Source organism: Eubalaena glacialis, chromosome 10, assembly GCF_028564815.1.
Source record: "Eubalaena glacialis isolate mEubGla1 chromosome 10, mEubGla1.1.hap2.+ XY, whole genome shotgun sequence".
In the NCBI taxonomy this organism is placed as follows: Eukaryota; Metazoa; Chordata; class Mammalia; order Artiodactyla; family Balaenidae; genus Eubalaena; species Eubalaena glacialis.
The window spans coordinates 88,874,640-88,899,978 of NC_083725.1; the positions used below are offsets into that span (position 1 = coordinate 88,874,640).

General features: G+C 36.0%; 1 protein-coding gene across 1 annotated transcript in view; it reads left to right on the top strand.

Annotated features, from left to right (window-relative positions):
* LUZP2 (leucine zipper protein 2) overlaps positions 1 to 25,339 on the top strand; it is a 429,813-nt gene that overhangs the window by 357,136 nt on the left and 47,338 nt on the right. The window contains exons 8-9 of the mRNA XM_061203161.1: positions 8,928 to 9,002; positions 20,043 to 20,210. Of these exons, the coding sequence (XP_061059144.1) occupies positions 8,928 to 9,002; positions 20,043 to 20,210 (243 nt within the window). The remainder of the gene's footprint in view (positions 1 to 8,927; positions 9,003 to 20,042; positions 20,211 to 25,339) is intronic.

The window sequence follows — 25,339 nt, forward strand, 5'->3', positions numbered from 1 at the left end:
AAAAGTCCATGATAAAGCTTAAGCTTCTCTCACTTGACTGAGCTAAATCTCCAAAAATCTTCCCCGAGCCCCACGTCCCAGAATCATATCTAGGTTTTGATTTAGACTTTCTGAAGGCAAGCCTAAAAGTGGACTTTATACTAGGGCAAGACTCAGCAAACTTTTTCTGTAAATTATCGCACAGTAAATATTTTAGTCTTTGCAAACTTATATGGTCTCTATCGCAACTACTCAATTCCACCAAAGTAGCACAAAAATAACTAGACAATACATAAATAAATAAAGGTGGCTGTGTTCCAATAAAATTCTATTTATGAAAACAGGCAGGGACTTCCCTGGTGGCCTAGTGGTTAAGAGTCTGCCTGCCAATGCAGGGGACACAGGTTCAAGTCCTGGTCCGGGAAGACCCCACATGCTGCAGAGCAACTAAGCCCGTGTGCCACAACTACTGAGCCTGTGCTCTAGAGCCTGCAAGCCACAACTACCGAGCCTGCGTGCCACAACTACTGAAGCCCGCGTGCCTAGAGCCCGTGCTCCACAACAAGAGAAGCCACCGCAATGAGAAGCCCGCGCACTGCAACGAAGAGTAGCCCCCGCTTGACGCAACTAGAGAAAGCCCATGCGCAGCAACGAAGACCCAAACCCAGCCAAAAAAAATAATTAATTAATTAATTTAAAACAAAACATGCACATGTTAAAAAAAAAAAAGGCAGTAGGCCAGATTTGGAATTTGGGCTGTAGTTTGCCAACAACTGCTCTTATGCAAGGCTATTAACCTAAAGGCTGTCGCTTTGATGCCTGTGGTGTTGATAACGTTTGTGAATGTCTGTAGAATGCTAGCATCCTTTTGCAGTGCTCAACCTCTAGGGTTTCTGTTCTGCTGTGAGTCATATAACAGTTTCTTTGTGATTAGCCTTGTGTAATGTATTGCTTTGTGTATGTGCAGTCCAACTCTCAGCCAAGGACTTGCAGGAACATCTCCCAACAACCTGACTTTTGGAGGCCCTGCCCTGCTCACCTCACTTTTCTCTGCTGCTCTGCCCCATATACTCCAGCCATTTAATCTGCCCCAAACTCTGATCTCTGCCTCCACAGTTCAGTCCAACTACAGTGATCTGCTTGGACCACAGACCTTTGCACTTAGGTCAGGAAATTGTCCTCAGGTAGAAAGCTGGAGTAGTCATGAGTCTTACCTAGTGAGGTTCCAATATTTCAAGGTTCACAGCTGGGCATGATTAGCTCATAATTGTTTACGAGAGGAGGACTAGTCCGAAACCAGTTACTGTGTCATGTCAAGAATCTTGAATCTTTTTATTCCTAAATAACAAAAATATAAATATCTAACAATAATTTGATTAATAAAAATGAATTTTATTTACTCACAATAACCAAAAATACAAATAACCAAAAATACAAAAATACAAATTCATTTGACTTCAGGTGTGGTTTGACTGTGAAGTTTTCTAAGTCACCAGATCCTATCCTATCTATTTTAACCTCATGTTGTCCTCTTTTATTTTATAAATAATGCCTATTAGAGCTTAGACTTAAACATCCTCATACTATACTACCAAGAAAAAGAGAATATACTTTTTATTCACTCGGATGAAGGGAGGCAGTTTTCATTGCAGAAGCCACCAGTAACTATCTTCTTGTCTCTGGCCTGACATTAATTAGATGTCCAAACCCAATACAATCATTTGACTAGGGAGTTGATATAGAGTAATTGCTTTAAGAAACTGCATCCTCATTTCTGGAACTGAGTGTTGAGATAATCCCTCCTAAAATAATATGGCTGAGATAGAGTGTGAAGCAGTCACCTCCAAAGTCTAGGCATTTTTGAGGGGAGAAAGGGAATCAATATCGAGAACATAATAAAAAATTATTCACGATAAGTTTTCTTTAGTGACCATAATCACTACAATGCATGTACACATACACATAACGGCAATAAGATACTTATAAGAATTTAACTTTGAGAAAAAATATGTATCTCTGCTCTTATAATTTTATAATTTTATAATTATAAATTTATAATTTATAATATATAATAATATATAATATAATTATATATATAATAATATAATTATATATATAATATATAATTTATAATTATAAAAATTTATAATTTTTACATATTAACATTGACTTTTTAAATTTATTTATGGCTGTGTTGGGTCTTCGTTTCTGTGCGAGGGCTTCCTCTAGTTGTGGCAAGTGGGGGCCACTCTTCATCGCGGTGCGCGGGCCTCTTCACTATCGCGGCCTCTCTTGTTGCGGAGCACAGGCTCCAGACGCGCAGGCTCAGTAATTGTGGCTCACGGGCCTAGTTGCTCCACGGCATGTGGGATCTTCCCAGACCAAGGCTCGAACCCGTGTCCCCTGCATTGGCAGGCAGATTCTCAACCACTGCGCCACCAGGGAAGCCCAACACTGACTTTTAATAGCACTTATAACCAGACGTTATGTAAGCTATTACTGTGCAATTTGAGATCTTTGTTCCTTTTACATATACTAGTCATTCAATTCCAAGTCTCTCAGAATTATAACCAAGCTATTAATGTTGAAATGAACAGGTGCTGCATCAAACAGTCCGATGGCCAAATATAACCTTGGTGCTACAACTTCATACTTTTATGGGAGTGAGTAGAAGCAGGCAGGAGTTTTTGACTTTCTGCCTCCTTAACTCAGTGGTAAAGTGGAACGCAGAGATGACGGTGGTGGTGTTTTGTTCTGTGTTATATCTCTTGAGTATTATCCACAGCTTCTAGGTTATTGCTGCCGATCAGGGAGCATGTGCTTCATAAATACTAACAGATGCATTGAATCATGCATTTTAAAAAAGCAATCCTATTATTATCCTTTCACCAAATACCTAGTACACCCTACTGAGTATTTGAAAACATCTCTGTTATGAATTTATTATCCTCATTGGATGAATAATCTTAAACACACAAAATTCCACCAATCTTCTAAGTGGTCTCCAAACATTTCTAACCATAAAGCATATTAATAAATTTTAAGCACATATCATTCGATATATGTATATGTATTAGTTATAAATTATATACACTCACATCTTTAGTGGTTAGGAGGACCAGCTTTGGATCCAAACTGCCTAGGTTTGAGTTCCAGATCTGTCATTCCCCAGCTGTGTGACCTTGAGCAAGATATTTAATAAATCTGTCTCAGCTTCCTCATTTAAAAAGGATGAAAGACATACTATGTACCAAATAGAGTTATGAGGAATATATATATATCTCACAAGTTTAGGCTGTTGTTGTTCTCTTTTATTATCATCTTATTATTTTGCTTCTATATTATGTACATTATAAACATAAACAAAATGAAAGGAAAGCAGTGGTGAAACTTAGAAAATACGTAAAAATAAGTTCTAATATTTTTATATTAGAACAACCACGGAATATTTTAGAATAAAAATGTAGACTACAGAGTATTTTATAATGCCACCTATTTTACATTTTTTAAATCTAAATTAAAATTTAGAATTTCTAATGTTTTCTTCCCACACTCCATTGGAACTTCTCTTGTACTCACTATCCCTATTTCTGCAAAATTTGCTGCAACAAGCCTGATTGAGGGTTCTTATTGGTACCAAAATGTACAGCAAGTATCATCTTATTAATAACAAAGTAGCAAACATTTTGTTAGAAAACTTGTAAAGATTTCTGACCTTGTTTTGCTGATGCCACCTAAAAGCTTATTGTAATGTTGGCTGTTACTTCCAGGCCCCTCAATGATCCCCCCTCCCGATCTAGTTCTCTACTGAGTTATATCCTCAACAAATGAGTCACAGTAATCTTGTAAGATTGCTTATTATAACTCTGTAGTGGCTAAAACACTAGGAGATGGCTCTGTTCTGAATTCCGTATTCAGAGTCTGTATAAACACTTCCCTGATCTGGCCCTAGCTGGGACCATGTCCAGGTTAGTCTTTCCAAGCAAGAAGCCCATGCCAGAGAAGAGTGTGGCTAGACATCATTATGCTGATACCCCTGTGGTGCTTCTTCTTCCTATGTTTTATCAGAAGATTAAAGAGCTGAGACCTTAATTAGCATTCAAAAGTCTGTACTGTCCCTCATCTCTTCTCAATTTAACCCAATATAGTCAGGGATTTAATTTCTTTAAATGTTGTTGACTCATTATGTCTAAGGCATTGCTAATTGATAAGACTCAAAGGTGACCAAAAAAAAAAGGTTTAATTTCTTTATCTTGGCATCTAAGCTATTTATCAGCCAATTGTATTTCAATCAATCTTACAGAGTGTGTGAGAAAGAGAAGAATTATTGTGCCTATCCTAAGAGGAAAGTCAATATTTTTCTTTTTTTCTTTTTTGAAAATTTATTTTATTCAAGTATAGTTCATTTACAATGTCGTGTTAATTTCTGCTGTACAGCAAAGTGATTCAGTAATACATATATATATATATATACATTATTTTTCATATTCTTTTCCATTATGGTTTATCACAGGATATTGACTATAGTTCCCTGTGCTATACAGTAGGACCTTGTTGTTTATCTATTCTCTATGTAATAATTTGCATCTGCTAACTCTAAACTCCCAATCCATCCCTCTCCCCATCCGTCTTCCCCCTTGGCAACCACGAATCTGTTTTCTATGTCATAGTCTGTTTCTGTTTCGTAGATAAGTTCATCTGTGTCATGTTTTAGATTCCACATGTAAGTGACATCATATGGCATTTGTCTTTCTTTTTCTGGGAAAGCCAATATTTTGACTTGCTCCTACTGCTTTCTGTGTCTCGGTGGAAAAACACACACACGCACACACACACATCAATGTAGCCTAGGTGTTATAATTAGTTTAAAATGAACTGTGATTTTGTGCCACATTTTATTGGCTCCTGAAAAACAAATTGATTCTCCAAGTTGAATTATAAAATCCGTATGTTATAATTTTATATTAGAACTTGTTGCTTGGAAAAACCCTGCCCCATGTGTGTCTCTGGTGTGTTTACTCTCTTTGGTGATGACAGTTTTGGAGCCAACAATTTTTTTTTTTAATACCTGGCTGCCAGAAGTCTTGGAACAAATTTGCAGCACAGTCAAGACAAATGGATAGAACTTCATGACCCCATCATCAGTGCCTTCTTCTGTCGCTACCCATAATCTACCTTCACATCCCATTCACAAGACATATATGCTTTCCGTAGATCTCATGTGTTTAATTTATGTTTAATATTCTAATACATTTAGTGTTAAACTCCTTTCAGTTCCTTTTTAGGTATAAATATTTTCATATTCTACAAATCTCGGGGAAATTCACCAGAAAATTAGAAAGAAGATACCTGGATATTCTCACCTAGAGGGAAGGAAGTGGAAAAGGATTAAGATAATCCTTGTCCCAGTGAGTTTTCAGAAATATTGAATTACACACCTAATGTATAAATAATGAATTAGAACCTTGCAGATGTATGCATTTGCCAAAATTTTGTAAAATGGTTCATTAAAGTTTCAGATAAAATTTAACTGCCTACATTATGTCCTTTCTGTTTGCTTCATGCTAAGACTATCCATTTATATTTCTTAGGAAAAAAAGACAGTTTTTGCATTAAATACAGCATTGATTTCATCCTTCATAATCTAGCCCAATTTAAGGTGGATCCTTGAGAAAAACAGCAAGGAACAGCTCCAGAATTGATAGACCGGACGGCAGAGCCAAGCCAGGCTCCAGTGTTTTGGCGTCTATAAAAACTTGGAGATGTGGAGCTTCACAATTTTTTGAGTAAATTAAAAAGTATTATATGGACTCTAGCCTCTCATGTTATAAATCTCAAATGAGAAAATATACTTACATAAAGATTAAATGTTAGGTTTGTTTGGTGTTATTAGGAAGAATACTCTGACTTCTCAGGCCTCCTCTGTTCTCTATTGCAGCTTACACACGCTCTCAGCTTAGCAGTTAGAGTCTCATACTGTGATTTTTCACTTTACATGCTTGCTGCCTCATGTGTATTTTCAACCTATGTACACAGATGATGTTTCCTTCTTAGTCTGAACAAAACTAATCACTTTATAGATACTTATTCAAAGACCGGATATGAGCGAAAGCTACTCTAGATTCACGACTACCTCCCCTGAAATAACCCTACCCTTTTTTTCATGGGAATTAAATTGACAAAGCACATAAATGACTTAAAACAGACAAAATTCACAATCCGGTAAACTCTCCTGTCTTTCATAGGTTTTCTGATGCTTTAAAACCCACAGACCTGTTTTTATTTTCTATAATTTTATAAATACGATATATGATTTAATCCAGTAGCTGATCCTTTCAAAGCTAAGACCAAGGTATGATAATATGAGTCCAAATCTGCAATTCCTGTGATTACTTTTCTTACTGTTTTTGTAACCTTTTTTATCCCAAGATCTCTTGGCTAGATTTTACCAAGTTCAATGAGTTCTTAGAAGAGGTAAATACTTGAAATCCTGGGAACTAATGGCAATGAGCTTTCAAAGGCATATTTGCTATTTCTGTTGGAATTCATTCAACCTGTCCTGGTACAGGCTTCCTGGATGGCTGCACACCCTGAAGTCATCTTTTAGTGGGAGTCCCTTGGTGTGGATGACAGGATTTAGGCTGAAACCCACACAAGGAGGGAGAGGGATGGAGGCAGGAGGACTTGTAACTATGCAGACCCCACCCTCTGGACTGCGGATAATGAATTACAGCATCTTGAGGAGAGAGGCTGCCCACCTAAAGGACCCTGAGGATGAAGATGTCATGAGGTGCTTTGTGGGGTAGAAAGGTGTTCAAGACATAGGCGATTTGGGGGCACACAAACTCCCTTCCAGCTGGTGACCGAGAATGTTGATTGGCACTGAGGCTGGTGCTGACACTCTTGCCCTCTTCCCACACAAGTTCCCAGGAGCTTGCCTACAGCCACCAGGGGTGTGGGGATGGCCACTATCCCACTAAGGCCCACGCGCTGCCCCTCCCTGTCTTCCCTAACTCCTGTCCTCGGCCTAGAAGCTGGGGACAGACAGAAGGACCACTCTTCTTCCTTCTTTTGGGCCTCAGTCTTGTGGACAGAAGCTGGCTCTGGCAGGGCCTGCAGTAGCAGGGATTGTCACAGGGGAAGTCTTGAGTGCTCTGTGGTTGAGGAATGCAGCTGGACCCAGGGCAGCCGCAATGCAGGGCCAGCAGAGTGGCCCAAGCCCAAGGGCCAGGAATGCGAGACTGAGGCCTATGGTCCTGAAGCCCTCCTGATGTGCGGGCAGGTGGCCAGAAAGACAGAGACAGACAGGCCAAGGGGGTCCCATGGTTCAGAGCTTATGAGTGTCCACTCACTTGGAAGTGCCCTCAAATTGGAAACAACCCTCTTCATCAGTCGTCTCTCTCTCTCTCCCTCATTCACAATGATTTTATTTTTAAACATTATTGTATATTTAGAAGTGCACATATATATTCCATGTACATGATTAGGTTACTGTTTAAGGGCAACAATTGCCTACTGGAAAATTATTGTCCACAAGAGTCAAGTGTGGAAAGTAACACAGATCGATTTAGGGGATGAAAACTGTGCATGGACACAAAGAATGGATATAGGTTTTCATAATCAAGAAAAATATCCTCACCTTCTCCTCCTGCCTAGGTGCTTACCATAAGGCAAAAAAAAAAAAAAAAAAAAAAGGTTATTCAAGGACAGTGGTGCAGGGTGCTATTTTCCAGACCGTGAGGGAGAGAAGGGAAGAGCAAAAGACAAGTAGGCACTTTGGTGGTTGGCTACAGCCTTGCTACAAGCCCACAGCATTGTAACACCCAGGATGGAGATCCAGAGTGGGGACGTCCTGGTCACTGCAAAAGTGATGAGCCCCCTCTGCTGACTTCTCCCAGGTGAACTCAATCCCCTTGCCTCACAAGACCATCAGAACGAGCCTCTGTTCCTTCCAGACTGAAATTCTTTTCATTGGCTAAATGTAGGAGACTGGCAAAAGCCAGAGGTATAGAGAGGCTCTGAGGCATGAGGGGAGGCCGGCCCTTCTGCAGATCCTGTGTGAGCCTGCAGAGCATCTCTTTGTCAGTATATAACTATAGTATATACAGTAGCTAGGCATTGGTGGAGGCAGGACTTTAAAACACATCTTCCAAATCTGAGGCTCTTTTCTTTTAGCAGTACAGTTGTGACATTTGCAAAGATACAGAGATACTGTGGGATAGAGTTATACTGGTTTAAAAATAAAAATAGAAAAAGAGTGAATACTATTGTATTAGGCTTCTCAGGGTGCCTTAACAAAATACAACAGAATGGGTGGCTTAAATAACAGATTCTATTTTCTCATGGTTCTGGGATCAAGGTGCTGGCAGATTCAGTTTCTAGTGAGAGCTCTTTCTGGCTTGCAGATGGTGACTTCTCACTGTATCTGCCCTCTGTGTGAGGGTGGAGAGAGGTCTCTGGTGTCTCTTCCTCTTCTTATAAGGACACCAATTCTGTGGGATCAGGACCTCACCTTTATGACCTCATTTAACCTTAATTACCTACCTAAAGGCCTTATCCCCAAATACAGTTACATGGTGTGTGGGAGGGGTGTAGAGCTTCAACATATGAGTTTTAGGGGGGGACAAAATTTAGTCCATAGCAACTAGAAACATGACTGATGGATTTATACCACAAATATTTTCTGGGACATGAGCTGGAACTTTACAACTAGACATTTTGACCCAGTGAAACATTTAGTGTATATTCATCCAGAACAACATTTTCTGCAGCTTAAGCAAATGAACATGTAATAGAGTATTTTTAACCTGCATTCTAAATGAATTTCAAAAGGTTTTTCTTTTTGTTTTTGTTTTTCTAATTCTTTGGCAATGAATGACAGATACTTAAAGTGGAGGGGAAAGGTTGTAGAATTTACTAAAAAGATTTACCTCTCTTTCATTTTACAGGCCCAACAGCTTACTGATCTGGAACGAAAATTAGCTGTGGCAAAAAATGAACTGGAGAAAGCAGCTCTTGACCGGGTAAGTTGACATCCATGAGCCATCAGACTTTGGTTGCAGCAGATGAAGCTAGGTGTACTCATTGCTACTCTTGATTTATCAATGCAATTCCAGATGCTGTGCATGTAATATGGTCATAGAATTCATGAGTGTTTGATACTTTCTTTGGAACCCAATTCTTTTCTTGTTTTTGCTGCTATTGTAAATCTACTCAAGGTTGAGGCTCTGTGATTGCATGGCTTTATTTTTCAACTTACTGGTACACTTGCTCTATAATACAGTGAATAAACATACTTTAAAGCATCAGCAAAGATGTCATGTATTAACTTTGTATGAATGAGTTGTAAAGCAAATGGAAGTAGTCATTGACGCTTTTCATTTTGGAAATCTTAAAGTTCTGGAGGAAGAGGCATAAAAAGAAGAAAGTAGCTCTCTTAAGCAACTCTGTTTATACAAAGATAATGCAAGAGTGGCTGACATTCCATCTTTTTTTTTTTTTTTTTTTTTTTTAAAGTTATACAATTTTTATTTATTTATTTATTTATTTATGGCTGTGTTGGGTCTTCGTTTCTGTGCGAGGGCTTTCTCTAGTTGCGGCAAGTGGGGGCCACTCTTCATCGCGGTGCGCGGGCCTTTCACTATCGCCGCCTCTCTTGTTGCGGAGCACAGGCTCCAGACGCGCAGGCTCAGTAATTGTGGCTCACGGGCTTAATTGCCCCGCGGCATGTGGGATCTTCCCAGACCAGGGCTCGAACCCGCGTCCCCTGCATTGGCAGGCAGATTCTCAACCACTGCGCCACCAGGGAAGCCCTGACATTCCATCTTTATAACAACTTTATTGAAATAAAGTTCACATGCCATAAAAGTAACACTTTTAAAGTTCACAAAGTTGTACTATCATCAACATTAATTCCAAAAGGTTTTCTTTGCCTCTTTCTACCTCATTTCATCTACTTCATTTTATTTTTTTTAATGCCTCATTGTGTTACAATTGTACATGCTCAGAATAAACCACAACTCCCATCTGATGCCTACCTTTGCCTATCAATGCTCTTCATATGAGACATGCATGGAGAATAAGGATTTGGTATATGGAAAGGGAAATATAATGTGGAGGAAGGAATTAGTCATAAAATTTAGAATTATGGTTCTGCTGCTTTAGAGTTACAGTATTTGGCAAAATTTCTTAATGCCTCCTTTCATTTTTAAATCAACCATATAAAACTGTGGGAAGTAAATATTCCGTTTTTCTTTAGTTCACTCAGAACAAAAGGGTAAAATGATTTTAAAATGATTTCTTTGTTCACTTAGCAACCATTTATTGAATCCAATGTAGTTTTCTCTAATTCCTAGAACATATATCTAGAAAATATTAATACAGAAAACTCTAAATCTGAAAATGAAATCATAGTATTTCAGACTTGAGAAGATGAAAACACCCACATTGCTCTCAGTCAGACACATGAAAAGTCTATGATGTAGCAACAGGGCCAATCCAAGAGTAATCTGCATTTTAACAAATATTCAATCCATCCCCTGCCTGAGATTAATTCTTGATTAGATTGGAGTTAGCCATCATTCTGTCTAACAATGGAAAAATAAACCTTCTCTATATATCATCTGGAGAATTTTTGATTCATTTATACACAATATTTGGCGTGTAATAAAAATATTTCTAGACATGTAGTGAGAGAATGTAATCTGACCAATATAAATAAAGAAAACGAGATGTACACCTGGAGCTGATTCAGATATTGGAATAAGAAAATAAGTACTCAAAAATTTAACAACTATTATATACATATCTACATATATTTGCATAATATTTCTATGGGCATGTATATAGCATTACATATATTACAATAGAAGAAATATAAAACAGGTAAAAAGACAAAAATTTTCACTAGACTTGGAATCTATAAAAAAATCAACTAGCTATTCTAGAATTAGAACAATATAATTCATGTAATTAAGAATTTAACTCATGTGTTTAATAGCAGAATGGATGATTGGACATAGTAGAACTGAAAACTAGTGAAATGAAAGGAAAATTAATATCAAATACCTATACTAATGTATAGAAAGTACAAATAAATGGAAAGTAAGCAGAAAAAGAATAAGTAATGTATGAGACAATTTCAAAATTTCTAAATTATATAATTGTTGTGCCAGAAGAAGTGACAGAGCAATATTTGTAGACATAATGGCTAAATATTTTCAATAACTTTGAAAGATATCAACCACAGTTTCAAAAATATAAATAATGCACAATCAGATTAAACACAAAGATAACCCACTTCATAGTCAAATTGTTGGATATAAAAAGATGAGCTAAAATAAAAAGTGAGTAGTAAAATGGTAGATATCAACTTAAGTATGTTAGTAATTAAATTTTTAAATGGTTAACATATTCCAAGTACAAGGCTAAAATTATAAGACTACATTAAACAAAAACTTTATGATTCATACAAAAGACACCTTTAAACATAAAGAAACAAAAGATCTATAAGTAGGAGAATAGGAAAAAAAAGATGAACTCTGTATACAGTAATACAAAGAAAGCTTGTGTATCAACATGAACATCATTAAAAGTAGACTTGAAGTAAAGACTTTTTAGTGATAAGAAGAGAGTCTCATATGGATCAGTCCAGGAGAAAAATGTCACAATCCTAAATCAGTATGCATACAACAATATTTCTTTAAAATGTATATAAATTTTTAAAAGTATACTTAAGACCCATATATTTTTTCATTATCTGCTATATTTCAATAGTTTATTAAAAAAAAAAAACTTAACCTCACCAGAAAAGTGGAAATGTGAATAAAAACAATGAGATAGCATCTCAACACTATCAAATTGATAAAAATTTAAAAGTCTGGTGATACCAAATTCTGATACATTAGTAATGGGAGTGTAATTATTAAAATCAGTTTTTAAAAGTGTGTACCTTAGAATTTTCACTTATCCATATGTACTTGGAAACGTGCATAAGGACATTAAATACAGCAGTGTTTGTATTAATAATAAAAGGAAATAATTTAAATATTTCCTGTTAAAATTAATATATATAATCCATATATTTTCTATACTCATATTTTCAAATGGTAATCAAAATTTAATATTAATAAATATAAAGATACCTGTATCAATAATGATATATCGATAACATACACTGTGGAATGAAAAAAGTCAGAATTATTATGTACAGTATTTAACAATTGTTCAAATACATGAAACATATTTTGTTTTGATTACATATCATAAATAAAGTAGAAAGATACTCATATCAAATTCATGGACGCAATCGCCTTTGGGGAAAGATGGAGTGAAATAACACTAGGGATGCTTACAGATATATCCACTGTTTCTCAAATGTTCTATCCTTTTAAAGCTGTAGACACAGTCTTTAATTTGCACATACACATATGTATATTTCATGCATTATATACATACATTATATCACATATGTTTTGTATATATACATTAGTTACATGTAATAAATGTGTACATGCATATTAAAATATCCATATGCATATATTATCATATAAATGTATTTAATATAATTATGTAAGTATTATATATAACATATATAATTAAAATGATGCTTTTTAACATTTAATTCAGGTTGCTATTTATCTGATATTTGTTATGTCTTTCTCTATATGCCCCTATATTTTTCAAAATAAGCAGTTTTAAAAAAAGGAAGGGTTCTGTCTGCTGTCAAGGGCTTTCCATTTTTGTGATCAAAACTTAGCAATCATTTTATTTGGAATAATAAGCAAGTAAGATGATCACATTCATACCTTATTTTGCAATAGTATCTGTATACATTTAGCAACTTTGTAAAGAAAGGAGGCTGCCTTCTAATCACCAGTTAGAACCTACAGAATAGAAGAGATGGAACATTTAAGGTGGATTCATTTTGGAGGTCTCGTTGCCTCCTTCTCACTATGCAGTGGTTGTGAAAGACCACAACTTCCTTAAGACTTGGATCTCACATAGGCATTTTCTTCATTTATATGCGGCCAGAACCTCTTCATAGCTAGCATAGCTAACATTTCAAACAGGGTATCTAGAAAGTGTTGCAGTAGGGGAACTGTAAGCACATTTTGTGAATTATAAATATTTTCCTTCTTAAGGTTTACATCTTTGGGATAAATATGGCTTTTGAATGAATAAGATATTTTAACAACTTCGCTCCTTTGTGATTGTCTCATTTTATATTTATCCAAGTAATTAATATAATATTTAAGAATTTTAGGGAAACCTGCCTGCTTTTTTGTAGACCAGGTCAAATATAATTCATCTTACCAAGATTCCACTTTATGAGATTTCTTTAATTTATAAAAGAGGTTTATACCAATTAGTTTTTAAAAAGGAAACGACTCTTTATAGAATTGGTAGAATCAGACAATCAGAGGTACGTATAATCCTGAAGTTCAGTTAGATCATGTTTTTATTTTTCCTTTCTTTGCTATCCCTGTTTTAAGTTCTAGAAGGATGTTGAATTTCCAAGATTCTGAGGCAGGCTCTCCCACTCTGAGTTTTTAACAACTGTGATGGTTGGAATGTTCTTCCTTACATTAAATTTTTTCCCTTACTTAACTTCAAATAATCCATTTAGTCAGTGAATGACTATATGGGTTTGAAATGCTTTTTGTGTGACCACTGTGAGCCAGGTGTTATGAGAAACAGAAAACACTTATGATACACAATCTTGGGTCCCACATCTCTCACAATTTTGTTGGGCACCAAAAATTAGGAAATAATTATACATTGAACCAGGAGTTCAGAGAAACACAAAGAGTGAATATGTGTATCTTAAGTACATGTGAGTTATAAAAACTGGTTTTGTCACATGACGTTTCATGGGCAAGTTGTAGTTTGTCCTGAGTCACAGAACTTGAAGATAATGTAGTTTTTTCTCCTTTGTCTTATCCATCCTATGCCTTCCTCCTCCCCACTTCTACCAAGAGTTCTATGTGCTTAGCCCTCACAATGCCAGACTGGATTCAGGATGAGAGATTATATGTTGTAGTGTTTAAATAAAGGTCCCCACAGTCAGTCTGTCTGTGTTCAGATCATAACTTGTCACTGAATGACCATATTCAAATCGCTCAAACTCTATACTTCACTGTAAAATGGAATAATAATAAAAATTCACTTTATAAGTGTGGTGAGAAAATGATATTCACCAAAAAAAGTAAAGTACTGAGAATTCTTGGCACGTGAAAAACACTCAGTAAGCATAGTAATTATTATTATTAGTGAATGAGATCATAGAGAGACTGCTTCTCTGTGATAATTTTTCTTTTTAACCTTCAGGATCTTGTCACTCCTTTTGCTACAGTGAACTATAAAAGCATTGCATATTACTGGAGGTTGATTTCAACAAATCTCATGTAAGGTATGTTTGAGGCTCGTAAACTGCAATCATAAAGTCAGGTAGAATTGCTAGCTCACTTCAAAATGGATAAAAAGTACAGTTTAATGAAATTGCTCTTCTCCTCTCCCCATCATTTTTACATGAGACTTTTTAATTCTCTTCAGGTGTCTAGCTCCAAAGAATGTTATATCTGGGCTTCAAATAGCCTTAAATACTTAATAAATATTATGAAAACAGTATCTTCACACTCTAACTTGGTTCTCATTTCATATTTCTCGTGAAAAGTCTCAGTTTACTCTCCCAATAAAAGCAACAATAATCTCAAGATCTAAGAATCAATCTTGGTTTTCCAAACAATCAACTATTTATTTGGCAATATCTTATGAATTATAGTTAGCCTCAGCTACTGGAATGTAAAAACAACTTTATGGTTTGGAAACTATCTCTCAAATTCTTATGTTAAAAGTTTCTATTGCATCTAACCCTCACAAAATTTCACCCAGGACAGCATGCATTATTACATTGTATTACAGATGACACAAGTTAGGTGGTCTGCACAGACTCCCAGGACAAAGTAGTAAAGCAAGAACTGTTCTTGCCACAGTGTGTGTGGCACACAGCAAGAGCATAATAAATAGTTATTGATTGAATAGATAGATGAAGGTAATATAACTTCATAACACACATGCTATTCATCCTACATACAAGGGACATAGAGATCACCTAGAGCAGAAAAAATAAAACTGCTGAATGACTTTATAGGATTCATAGAGCTAATTTCATGGTGAAATAAAGGTAAGGGGAAAGGCTTTGGATTCACAGTCCTTCACGATCTTTCCAAAGCCAGCTGTCATTGGTGCACCCAGATCTCTCTGAGGACTTCACATCTTCATGTAAATAAATGAAGGTAGACATGAATATTACCTTGTGAACTTTTATTTGTCAGGAGGTGAGAAATTAGGGACACTGTTGTCTTTGCAATATATATCTTCTTGTTCCCCCCAAAATGCATTTTTCTGAGAAAAGTACTCACATACAGACACGCACAAAAAGTTGCCTTCTAAATCTCCCACCATCTCAAGATCATATATATAAACAAAAATTTCTTATAAGCTTTACATATTATACAGCATAAGCAGTAGTATTTTAATGTCTAAAATAATACTTTTTTGTGTTATATAATATACAGGATAAAGTGAGAAATATTTCATTATTTTCTCACATAAAACATATCCTCTGGAGGGTTTGCTTTATTTATTCATTTAACAAATATTTGTTGAGTTAGAAACCAGTGATTCTCCAAAATAATACCGGCCCTACTGTATAACACAGGGAACGCTGCTCAATATTGTGTAATAACCTAAATGGGAAAGGAATTTGATAAAGAATAGATACATGTATATGTCTAACTGAATCACTTTGCTGTACACATGAAACTAACACAACATTGTAAATCAACTCTACTCCAATATAAAATAAAAATTTTAAAAAAAAAGAGAGACCGGCCCTCAAAGAAATTACATTGTAACAGAAATAGATATAATGATAAGATAATATGCATTTATGACAAGGGCTTCATAGGACATAATTTAAGAAATGTGATAGAGACTTTGAAGAAGATAATATGTGAGCTGAAACATACATTTCAAGTTGAAATTTCCTGTGTAGATGTTTGGAAAGAGGGTTCTACAGGCAGAAGAAACAGTAAGTGTAAAGGCTCTAAGATGGGAATGAACTTGGAATGTTCAGTGAGCTATAAATAAAGGACAGTGTGACAAGCAGGATCTTCATAAAGACTTTGCATTTTACTAACATGTGACAAAGGAAGTGGGAATAGTGTTTTGGTGTGGGGAGAAGATCAAGGGCAAAAATAAGGCTGATCTCAAGAGGGAATAGGTTGTAAGATCTAGAGCAAAGTATACTTTATATGGTTTACATTGTATTTCATTAGGTGACATCTTGTTCCAGTGAACTTCAAAGTGAACAGTGACCTTACCTGCAATTTTAAAACAGACTACAGCTAGCAGTACAAATTAAAATGTAATGCCATTTTGGTGTAAAAATCGTTATCTGGGTCCTGCTCATGGGATGGGTCAAGCCAAACCTGAGTAGTGTCAGTAACAGGCTCTGTTAAGTTAGAGGGACTAACTAGAAAGACATGGGCTTTTTTTTTTTTTTTTTTTTTTGGTAGAAAGATGACCCAACTGGGGCAGCATTGCTGACAGAAACCTGTGGTCTCTAGCAGGAAAAATCTACAATATAATGAAGGAGAGGAGCCAGAATCTAATATAGGAGGCCAAGTCATAGGCTTGTGATCCCAAAAAAAGGAATGAAATCAAAAGCTAAGAGATTAAGAATAGGTTGAAACATAAGAGTAAAGATGACTTACTACAATGGATATGAAAGGTGAGGAGTTGGAGGTTATATCTATGTGTTGTTGATACTACCATCCAAGGTGACCCTGAGAATGTCAGGAGGCCTGTAGGAGCAGAAGAGATGATTGCACCAAGTTCAGATGATTAAAATCGTAGCATATATGCCTATCCCATTGACTGTTCCATTGGAAAATTTGTCTTGCCTAAACAATGTTTACTGAAAATGAACTATTAACTTGATGCTGGTCATTATTCATTTTCGGCATCCGAGTTCAGCCATTACTCATGAATTTGTCTATTATGTCAACATATACTTCGTGACTGTTATAGATCCAACTTTTACATATATACTGTAAGAGGAGCCATGATATGAATGCAGTGAATAAAATAACGATCGTTACTTCCTGCATTATCTAAGCATTGAAAATCTACATTTCAAAGCCATGTTAGCTTTGAGTGCTGGCCAAGACCTGCCTGACCTTGTCACACTAGCTCTATTTCCATTGTCTAATGATAATATAAGAAAATGAAAATATATTTAAATTGTTCAATGCCATCTGGAATATTTCACTCCTGACACAGCACCCAGTGCCATGATCTCTTACTCTGTAGTGAGAAAAGGGAAGGGGCATCCAAGATTATAACAAAGAATCAATAGGAAGGGAAATCTGAACCATTACTTCATTTCTTTTTATTGATATAGCTTGTCAATTTCTTTCCCTGACAAAAGAGAAACAACATTTTCACCTAAGTCATTTATTCAAAAAACTTTTTTGTGTGTGTTCCTTCTAATGTGTCAGGGATTGTGTTATGTGCTAGCTATACAGTTCTGAACAAAATAGGCAACTTATACATATGTATATACATATAAATTAAAATTAATGATAAATTATATGAAGGCAACAAACAGGATCAATCATAGAAAGTAATTAAGTGGGGAATGGGCAAGAATCTAGCGACTCAGGCAAGTAAATAAAAGGGACCATTTTGAATATAAGGTTACCATTCAGCTTAGCTCCCTCTCATCCACTTAACAAAGCCCCTCCATTCTAGTTCTTATCAGATTTTTATTTTGTCTTGGACAACTTGACAGGGCAAGATTAATGAGAAAGAGGTACTTGTTTGTCATATTGCTTATATATTGCCAGTTGCTGCTCTTACTGTTGCCTTTTTAAAAATCTCTTGATATGACCAGATAGAGATTTCTTTAACTGCTATTCTAGCAATAGACAATCTCATCTTAAGGATAAATTTTATACCACATATGAGTAGAAAACACAGAGGTAGGCGTTGGGAAGGATCAAAGTCATAGTCACTACTCTCAAGAAATTGACCACAAGGGCTTTATAGGAGACAAGAAATAGGATGGGATGCAATATGCAGGTGTATTCCTGATATCATATATAAAAGGCAGTAGTTTTGTTGGGAGTATACTAGTTTGACAGGAAGAGACAACAGACTTTGCTGCTTCATTGATCCATGGGTACACTGAAAGGGTAAACTCCACATATGCCAGTTTGTCCAGGGATATGGCTTTAGCACCTAATCTCTGTCTTCATCTCTCTCACCCCAAAGACCATATTTCATATCTTGAAGTGGATGTTTATGTGTTATTGTCTTACTAGGGTCTATGCATGCCCCCAGTTACCACTGGGTTACCATGAGATTTTCCCAAGGTTGTATGTCTCTCTTCATTTTTGCACCTGGGGATGTCTCTGTCATTTTTACTCAATTTTGTATAATTTTTAAACCTTGTCAGCAATTAAAAATATTTTTAGCAGTGGGATTTGGGGGTTAGATGGGACTTAGAGATGGTTGTCTGCCTTGGGATGTAAACCTAAAGAAAAAATAGTCTTCAATAAACGCTGGAGAGGGTGTGGAGAAAAGGGAACCCCCCTACACTGTTGGTGGGAATGTAAATTGGTACAAATGCTATGGAGAACAATATGGAGGTTCCTTTAAAAACTAAACACAGAACTACCATATGATCCAGATATATGCCCACTCCTGGGCATATATCTGGAGAAAACCATAATTTGAAAAGATGCATGCACCCCAGTGTTCATTACAGCACTATTTACAATAGCCAAGACGTGGAAGCAACCTAAAAGTCCATCGACAGAGGAATGGATAAAGAGATGTGGTACATATATACAATGAAATATTACTCAGCCAAAAAAAAAATGAAATGATGCCATTTGCAGCAACATGGATGGACCTAGAGATTATCATACTAAGTGAAGTAAATCAGAGAGAGAGAAAGACAAATACCATATGATATTACTTATATGTGAAATCTAAAAAAATGATACAAATGAACTTATTTACAAAATAAAAACAGACTCACAAACTTAGAAAACAAACTTATGGTTACCAAAGGGGAAAGGTGGGGGAAGGGATAAATTAGGAGGTTGGAATTAACATATATACACTACTGTATGTAAAGTAGATAATCAGCAAGGGTCTCCTGTATAGCACAGGGAACACTACTCAATACTCTGTAATGACCTATATGGGGAAAGAATCTAAAAAAGAATGGATATATGTATATGTATAACTGAATCACTTTGCTGTACACCTGAAACTAAAATAACATTGTAAGTCAACTATACTCCAATATAAAATTTAAAAAAAAATTAAAAAAGAAAAAAAATCCTTTATAGTGAAATAGAAATAATAATGCCAGTTTCACAGATGTTTGAAAGCATAAAGTTATTTTTTGCATGTGAAAGTGCTTAGAATATTATGATATACTATGTTAATAGAAAATGTTGATATTGTCACTTACAATCATATCCAAATAACTCCTACCACTTAACAGGGCCCAGAGGAAATAAGAGTTGTATCAGAAATTGAGTGGAGGTACAGGCCTATCTGAGAAACACAGAGGCCTACATCACAAGAGGAGTGATTTGTAATAAAGAAGGTTGTTGCTAATAGAAAGATGTCAGGTTTCTAAGAAGGACATGTTCCACTTTAGAGTGACCCTAGAGTGTATTTCCTTGCCAGCAAAGTATCATGATTGAAATCATGTCAATTCAAGGGGAAAATGTAAGATATGTCTCTGAATTCCAGTGTTCAAAACATATCATGAAACACAGTAGCTCCTAAAAAACAGACTGAGTGTGTATTAAATGGTACTTCATAATGGAATTTATGTTAGGCAATTGCGTTTGAAAACTAATACGTGTTTGTGTAGGGAACGAGTGTAGGCTAGGAGGAAAGGGAGAATCTAGTCAGGTAAATGATGACTAGAACCGCATGTAAACATTCTGTTGTGATCTCTCTTGTTTTCATAGGCGTCGCAGCTGAAAGCAATGAAAGAGACGGTACAACTCTGCCTCTCAACTGTTTTCCATGATCAACCTCCTCCCCCTTTGAATCTCTTCAAGCCGAGTCCAACTCGGATATCAATTCCATCCATGCCAAATGACACTAAGATTGCAGATGCAAGGACAAGAAGCAAGGTACACTTTATTTGTGCTTTGAAAAGTAAAATCGAGTAAGGTACTCCCTTTACTTCATTCTGTATTATCATCAAAGTGAATCCAAGTAAGATATCAAATTCATTGAAAAATCAGGAAGTAAATGGGAGATAGTAACCCAGTTTGTAAAGTCTTCATAGTCACTTGGAGAATGTTGGAAAACAACTTTTCTTTAGTAGAGAGCCAGCTGTTTCTTAGGCAGGATTATTATTATTATTGTCATTATTTTACAATAGTTAAAAGAAAATATCTTGTATTACATTCCAGTATACACCAGAGGTCTAATATGGAAAATACTTTCTCCTAAGGTATAACCACCATCCTTACAAAAGTGGATATGTTTTTCAGGAATTAAGTCTGTAGTTCTCAACATTGCCTGTACATTAGAATCACTTGGGATACGTCTTTAAAAAAAATCCTGATACTTGGGACTCACCCAGGACCTGTTAAAACAACTTCTTTCTGGTTTGGTTCCAGTCATCATTAGTTTTTAAGAGCTCCTTAGGGGATTTTGAGACCAACTGACTTAAGCAAATCTTCCTTGCAAATCCCTACCACCACCCTACTTTAGACAGGACAAAGGGGGCATTTCAGTTCTGCTTTTGTTTCAGTCATCAGAACCTTCAATCTGCAGGCTCTACATTTAAATAAATCTTGGTAAACTGAAATAGTTATTGCATAAAGGAGTTTAGTTTCAGGCGGTATACTTGAAAGTGCTGGTTCTCTTAATACGTGCCTCAGGATCACTTGCTATTAAAATAAATGTTATAGATACCAGTCCAACTTCTAAAGCAAATCTCCAGTGGACTGGGGGAGGGTGGGCAAAAAACCCTGAGAACCACTGTTACAAGTACCTAATGATGCATTACATCTGGGGCTTTCTTACTGCTTGTTTCTGTGATTCCTTATATTTGGATGAAAGGGGATATGGACAAATTGTAGATTAGGGAAATACTCTTTTCGGGATGAAGAGTCAAAGTTAAGTAAAACAAAATGAATCTTCTAATGTTCTGTTTTTGTCTGTAACTGGTCGATTTCTCGATGACACATTAATCTGTATAATCTTGTTTTTCTGTCAAAATCATTTTAGAATATGTATTTCCATTTCATATTATTCTCTTGGTTTTTATTACATCCTGAAGGATCTCAAAAAATTTTAGACCAATATTTTTCTCCTTTATGTCTTTCTGAACCTCCTTTGAAAACTCTAGGTCTACAACATTTTTTTAATTCAACCAAACTCAGGGAAGAAAGTTGCATAATAATGTATTTTATTTATGTTTAGGAAAAATCCTGGGTAAATTTATTGAAACGGGTCATTGGTTGAATGCACAGCTACCCACACAATCTCCCCCACCTGCCAGGAAGCCACATACTGCCTCCACTTCATGTTAGTCTAAGGGAGGAGCAAAGATTCAGCCTTATTAAGTCCAGTGACTTTGGGAAAAGCAGCTTTGTAATTTTATGGGCACATTACACTTGTATCCAACTCAAAATACATTTATTTAAGCCCATTATTAAAACTGGGCTCTTTATGACCCTGAATGTGTAGAGGAAATTACTGATTGTTACTTTAACTGATTTACTATTAATAAACATATGTCCTGTCATTGAGATAAATAATAAATATTTATTATTTCTCTTGGCTTATCACAGGAAAACATAGGAAGCATTTAGATGCAAGTGTCTTAGAGATTGCTCATTTTTCAAAAAACAATAACAGAAATCCAAAATGTTTAAGATAAAGTTCAATAAATCTAAGTTGATGTACTGTAGAGCATTTCATTTTATAGGTTAGCATTAAAAGCTTCTCTGGCATTTATGTTTTGCTCATAGTCTTTATCTTTTCAATAGTGGTGGAAATTGTATTTTATGTATACTTGGGTTTTGAATCTCTATGCAGGCACCTCACAGATAATATTTGAAAAATCCTGAATAATAAAATGTGATAAGGGTGTATGTAAAAGAAGCAAACTTTTCACTCATGAAACAATTTTTCTCTGAATACCAAAAACATAACTTTTAAATGAGGACATTTAACTGCTAAGTCTTCAGAGTTGGCTAATTATAGCCACAGTGATATTATGTACCTGACTGGGAGCTGACTGGGAGTGTGTGTGAGTACATCACTTAACCTCTCTGTGACTCACTTTCCTCAATGCCTATCTCAGAGCACTGTGACATGAGCATTACAAATCATAGTTTTTCTTATTTTCCATGATATATGTGATATATGGCTATTCTCATCTACATTTCTTTAAAATCTTCACCTCTTCTTTGAAAGGAGAAGGGTATTTGAATGGTTTTTCCTGAAATCTGTGAAACACATCCAAGTAAGCAATTTTCAACCTACATTTGGAAAAAAGCAATATAGCCCCAAAAATGTCATTTTATTTTTATTTTCTCTTCCAGAAGATTGGATACAGCAGATTTTTATTACATCATGCATGTGTGTGTATATGTCTATACATGAATATATATATACATACACATGTATACATATAAATTATATATATATATTCACTGTGGATTTTAAAAGTCACAAATTTCATTCGGTGGGCAGTTCAATATTATGAGAATTTATTGATGAAAACTTAAAAAATAATTTACATGTTGGTACTTTTTTAAAATTCTGGAGCATGTCTGCTACATAATCTTTTAGTCCTACAGCTTAAGTTTCTGCTGAGGAAACTCAATCAGGTTTTTCAGCCTCCTTTCCTTCACTGCGTTCTCCATTGCTGTCATGCCTACTCTATGATTCAAGTGAATTTTTTCTTGCCCTCCTAGTTAGAATTATTTTTTCTATTCTCAGTGTTCTAAGAGCACAGTGTTTATTCTGCATGGCTCTTGGTCATACCTTGGATACAGTGATGGCTGCATACTTCTCTCCCCTTAAGGGAGATGGCTGTGCTTAGCTCATGGATTTGCTCTACGTTATTGAGTATCCAAAGCAACGTTGCCAGAGAATTCATTTGAAATGTCACTTGCTGCATTTCTGTTTTAGTCAGCTCAGGTTGCTATAACAAAATGTGATGGACTAGGTGACTTCAACAACATACATTCATTTCTCACAGTTTTGGAGGCTGTGAAGCCCAAGGTCAGGGTGCTGCCTTGTTCATTTCTTTATGAGGGCCCTCTTCCTGGATTGTAAACAGCTGCCTTCTAGCTGTGTGCTCATATGGTCTTCTCTAGGAGTGTTTGCACAGAAAGAAAGATGGATCTCTATCTCTCTCTTCTTTATAAGGGAACTAATCCCACCATGAGGGTCCTACCTTCATGACTTAATCTAATTGCCTCCAGAAGGCCCCATCTCCCAATACCATTACACTGGAGGTCAGGGCTTCAACATAAGGTTTTGGAGGACACATTCAATCCACATCAGTGTCCCTCTTCTCATTGGACATTTTCCTTATAAGTTAGAAAATAAATATCATTGATTGATCATTAAGCGCCAAGTATTCAGCTAAATTGTTTTCCATCTGTATGTAAGGACTATGCTCATCACTGGAGACACAAATTTGAAAGGACACAACCCTGACCTCTTGGAAATTGTAGCCTAATTTTCTGTAAAGAGAAAACAAGGAAAATATGCAAAGGGTGTGTAGCAGATCAGGACTTTTTTTTGTATTTGTTTTTTTTTTAACTTTTAATTTTCATTTTATATGGTATACGGTTGATTAACAATGTTAATATTGAGCAGAGTTCCCTGTGCTATACAGTAGGTCCTTGTTGGTTATCCATTTTAAACGTAGCAGTGTGTACATCTCAATCCCAAACTCCATAACTATCCCTCCCCCACCATCCTTCCCCCCTGGTAACCATAAATTCTTTCTCTACGTCTGTGAGTCTGTTTCTATTTTGTAAATAAGTTCATTTGTATCATTTTTTAAAGATTCTGCATATTAGCGATATCATATGCTATTTCTCTTTCTCTGTCTGACTTACTTCACTCAGTATGACAATTTCTAGGTCCATCCATGTTGCTGCAAATGGCATTATTTCATTCTTTTTAATGGCTGAGTAATATTCTATTGTATATATGTACCACATCTTCTTTATCCATTCTTCTATTGATGGACATTTAGGTTGCTTCCGTGTCTTTGCTATTGTAACAGCACTGCAATGGACATTGGGGTGCATGTATCATTTCAGACCATGTTTTTCTCAGGGTATATGCCCAGGAGTGGGATTGTAAGATCATATGGTAGCGCTATTTTTAGTTTCTTAAGGACCCTCCATACTGTTCTCCATGGTGGCTGCACCAATTTACATTCCCACCAACAGTGTAGGAGGGTTCCCTTCTCTCCACACCCTCTCCAGTGTGGATTTTTTGACGATAGCCATTCTGACTTGTGTAAGGTGATATCTCATTGTATCAATAGTTTTCGTTTGCATTTCTCTAATAATTAGCAATGTTGAACATCTTTTCATGTGCCTCTTGGCCATCTGTATGTCTTCTTTGGAGAAATATCTATTTAGGTCTTCTGCCCATTTTTTGACTGGGTTGTTTGTTTTGATGATATTAAGCTGCATAAACTGTTTGTAAATTTTGAAGACTAATCCCTTGTCTCACATCATTTGTATTCGGATTTCCATATTCCAAATAGCTTTGATTAAAGATAAAGACTAAGGAGATACCTGGATCCAAATGCACATGAGATGATGTCTTTGTTATAAGATTGTATATTTTATTATGTATAAAATACTGTTCCAACAGAGAGGTAAAGAGCAAAGATATGAGCTAGGAGGTCTGATTTAATTATTTTGTGTAAAATGACTCTAACTGGAGTAGAAACAAGCAAACCAGTGACAATTTCACCGATCCAGGCAGATGACAGTGACCTGATCTATGGTGCAGAAGTAGAAATGGGATTCCAAATGTTATTGAGGTATAGAACTGCAGTGCCCTAGTGATTAAGTGAGATGCATGAAGAGAGAAAATCAAGAATAACGCTCAGTGCTTGCATTTGTTCGCCGTGAATACAAAAGACAAGAGGAGCTTTTTTAAGAAGAACCCAAATTGGTTTGTTTTACAACACGCTAAGTATTAGGTGTCTTTCACACAATCAAGTGTCCATATCCAATAGGTGTTTATACATTTAAATCTGGAA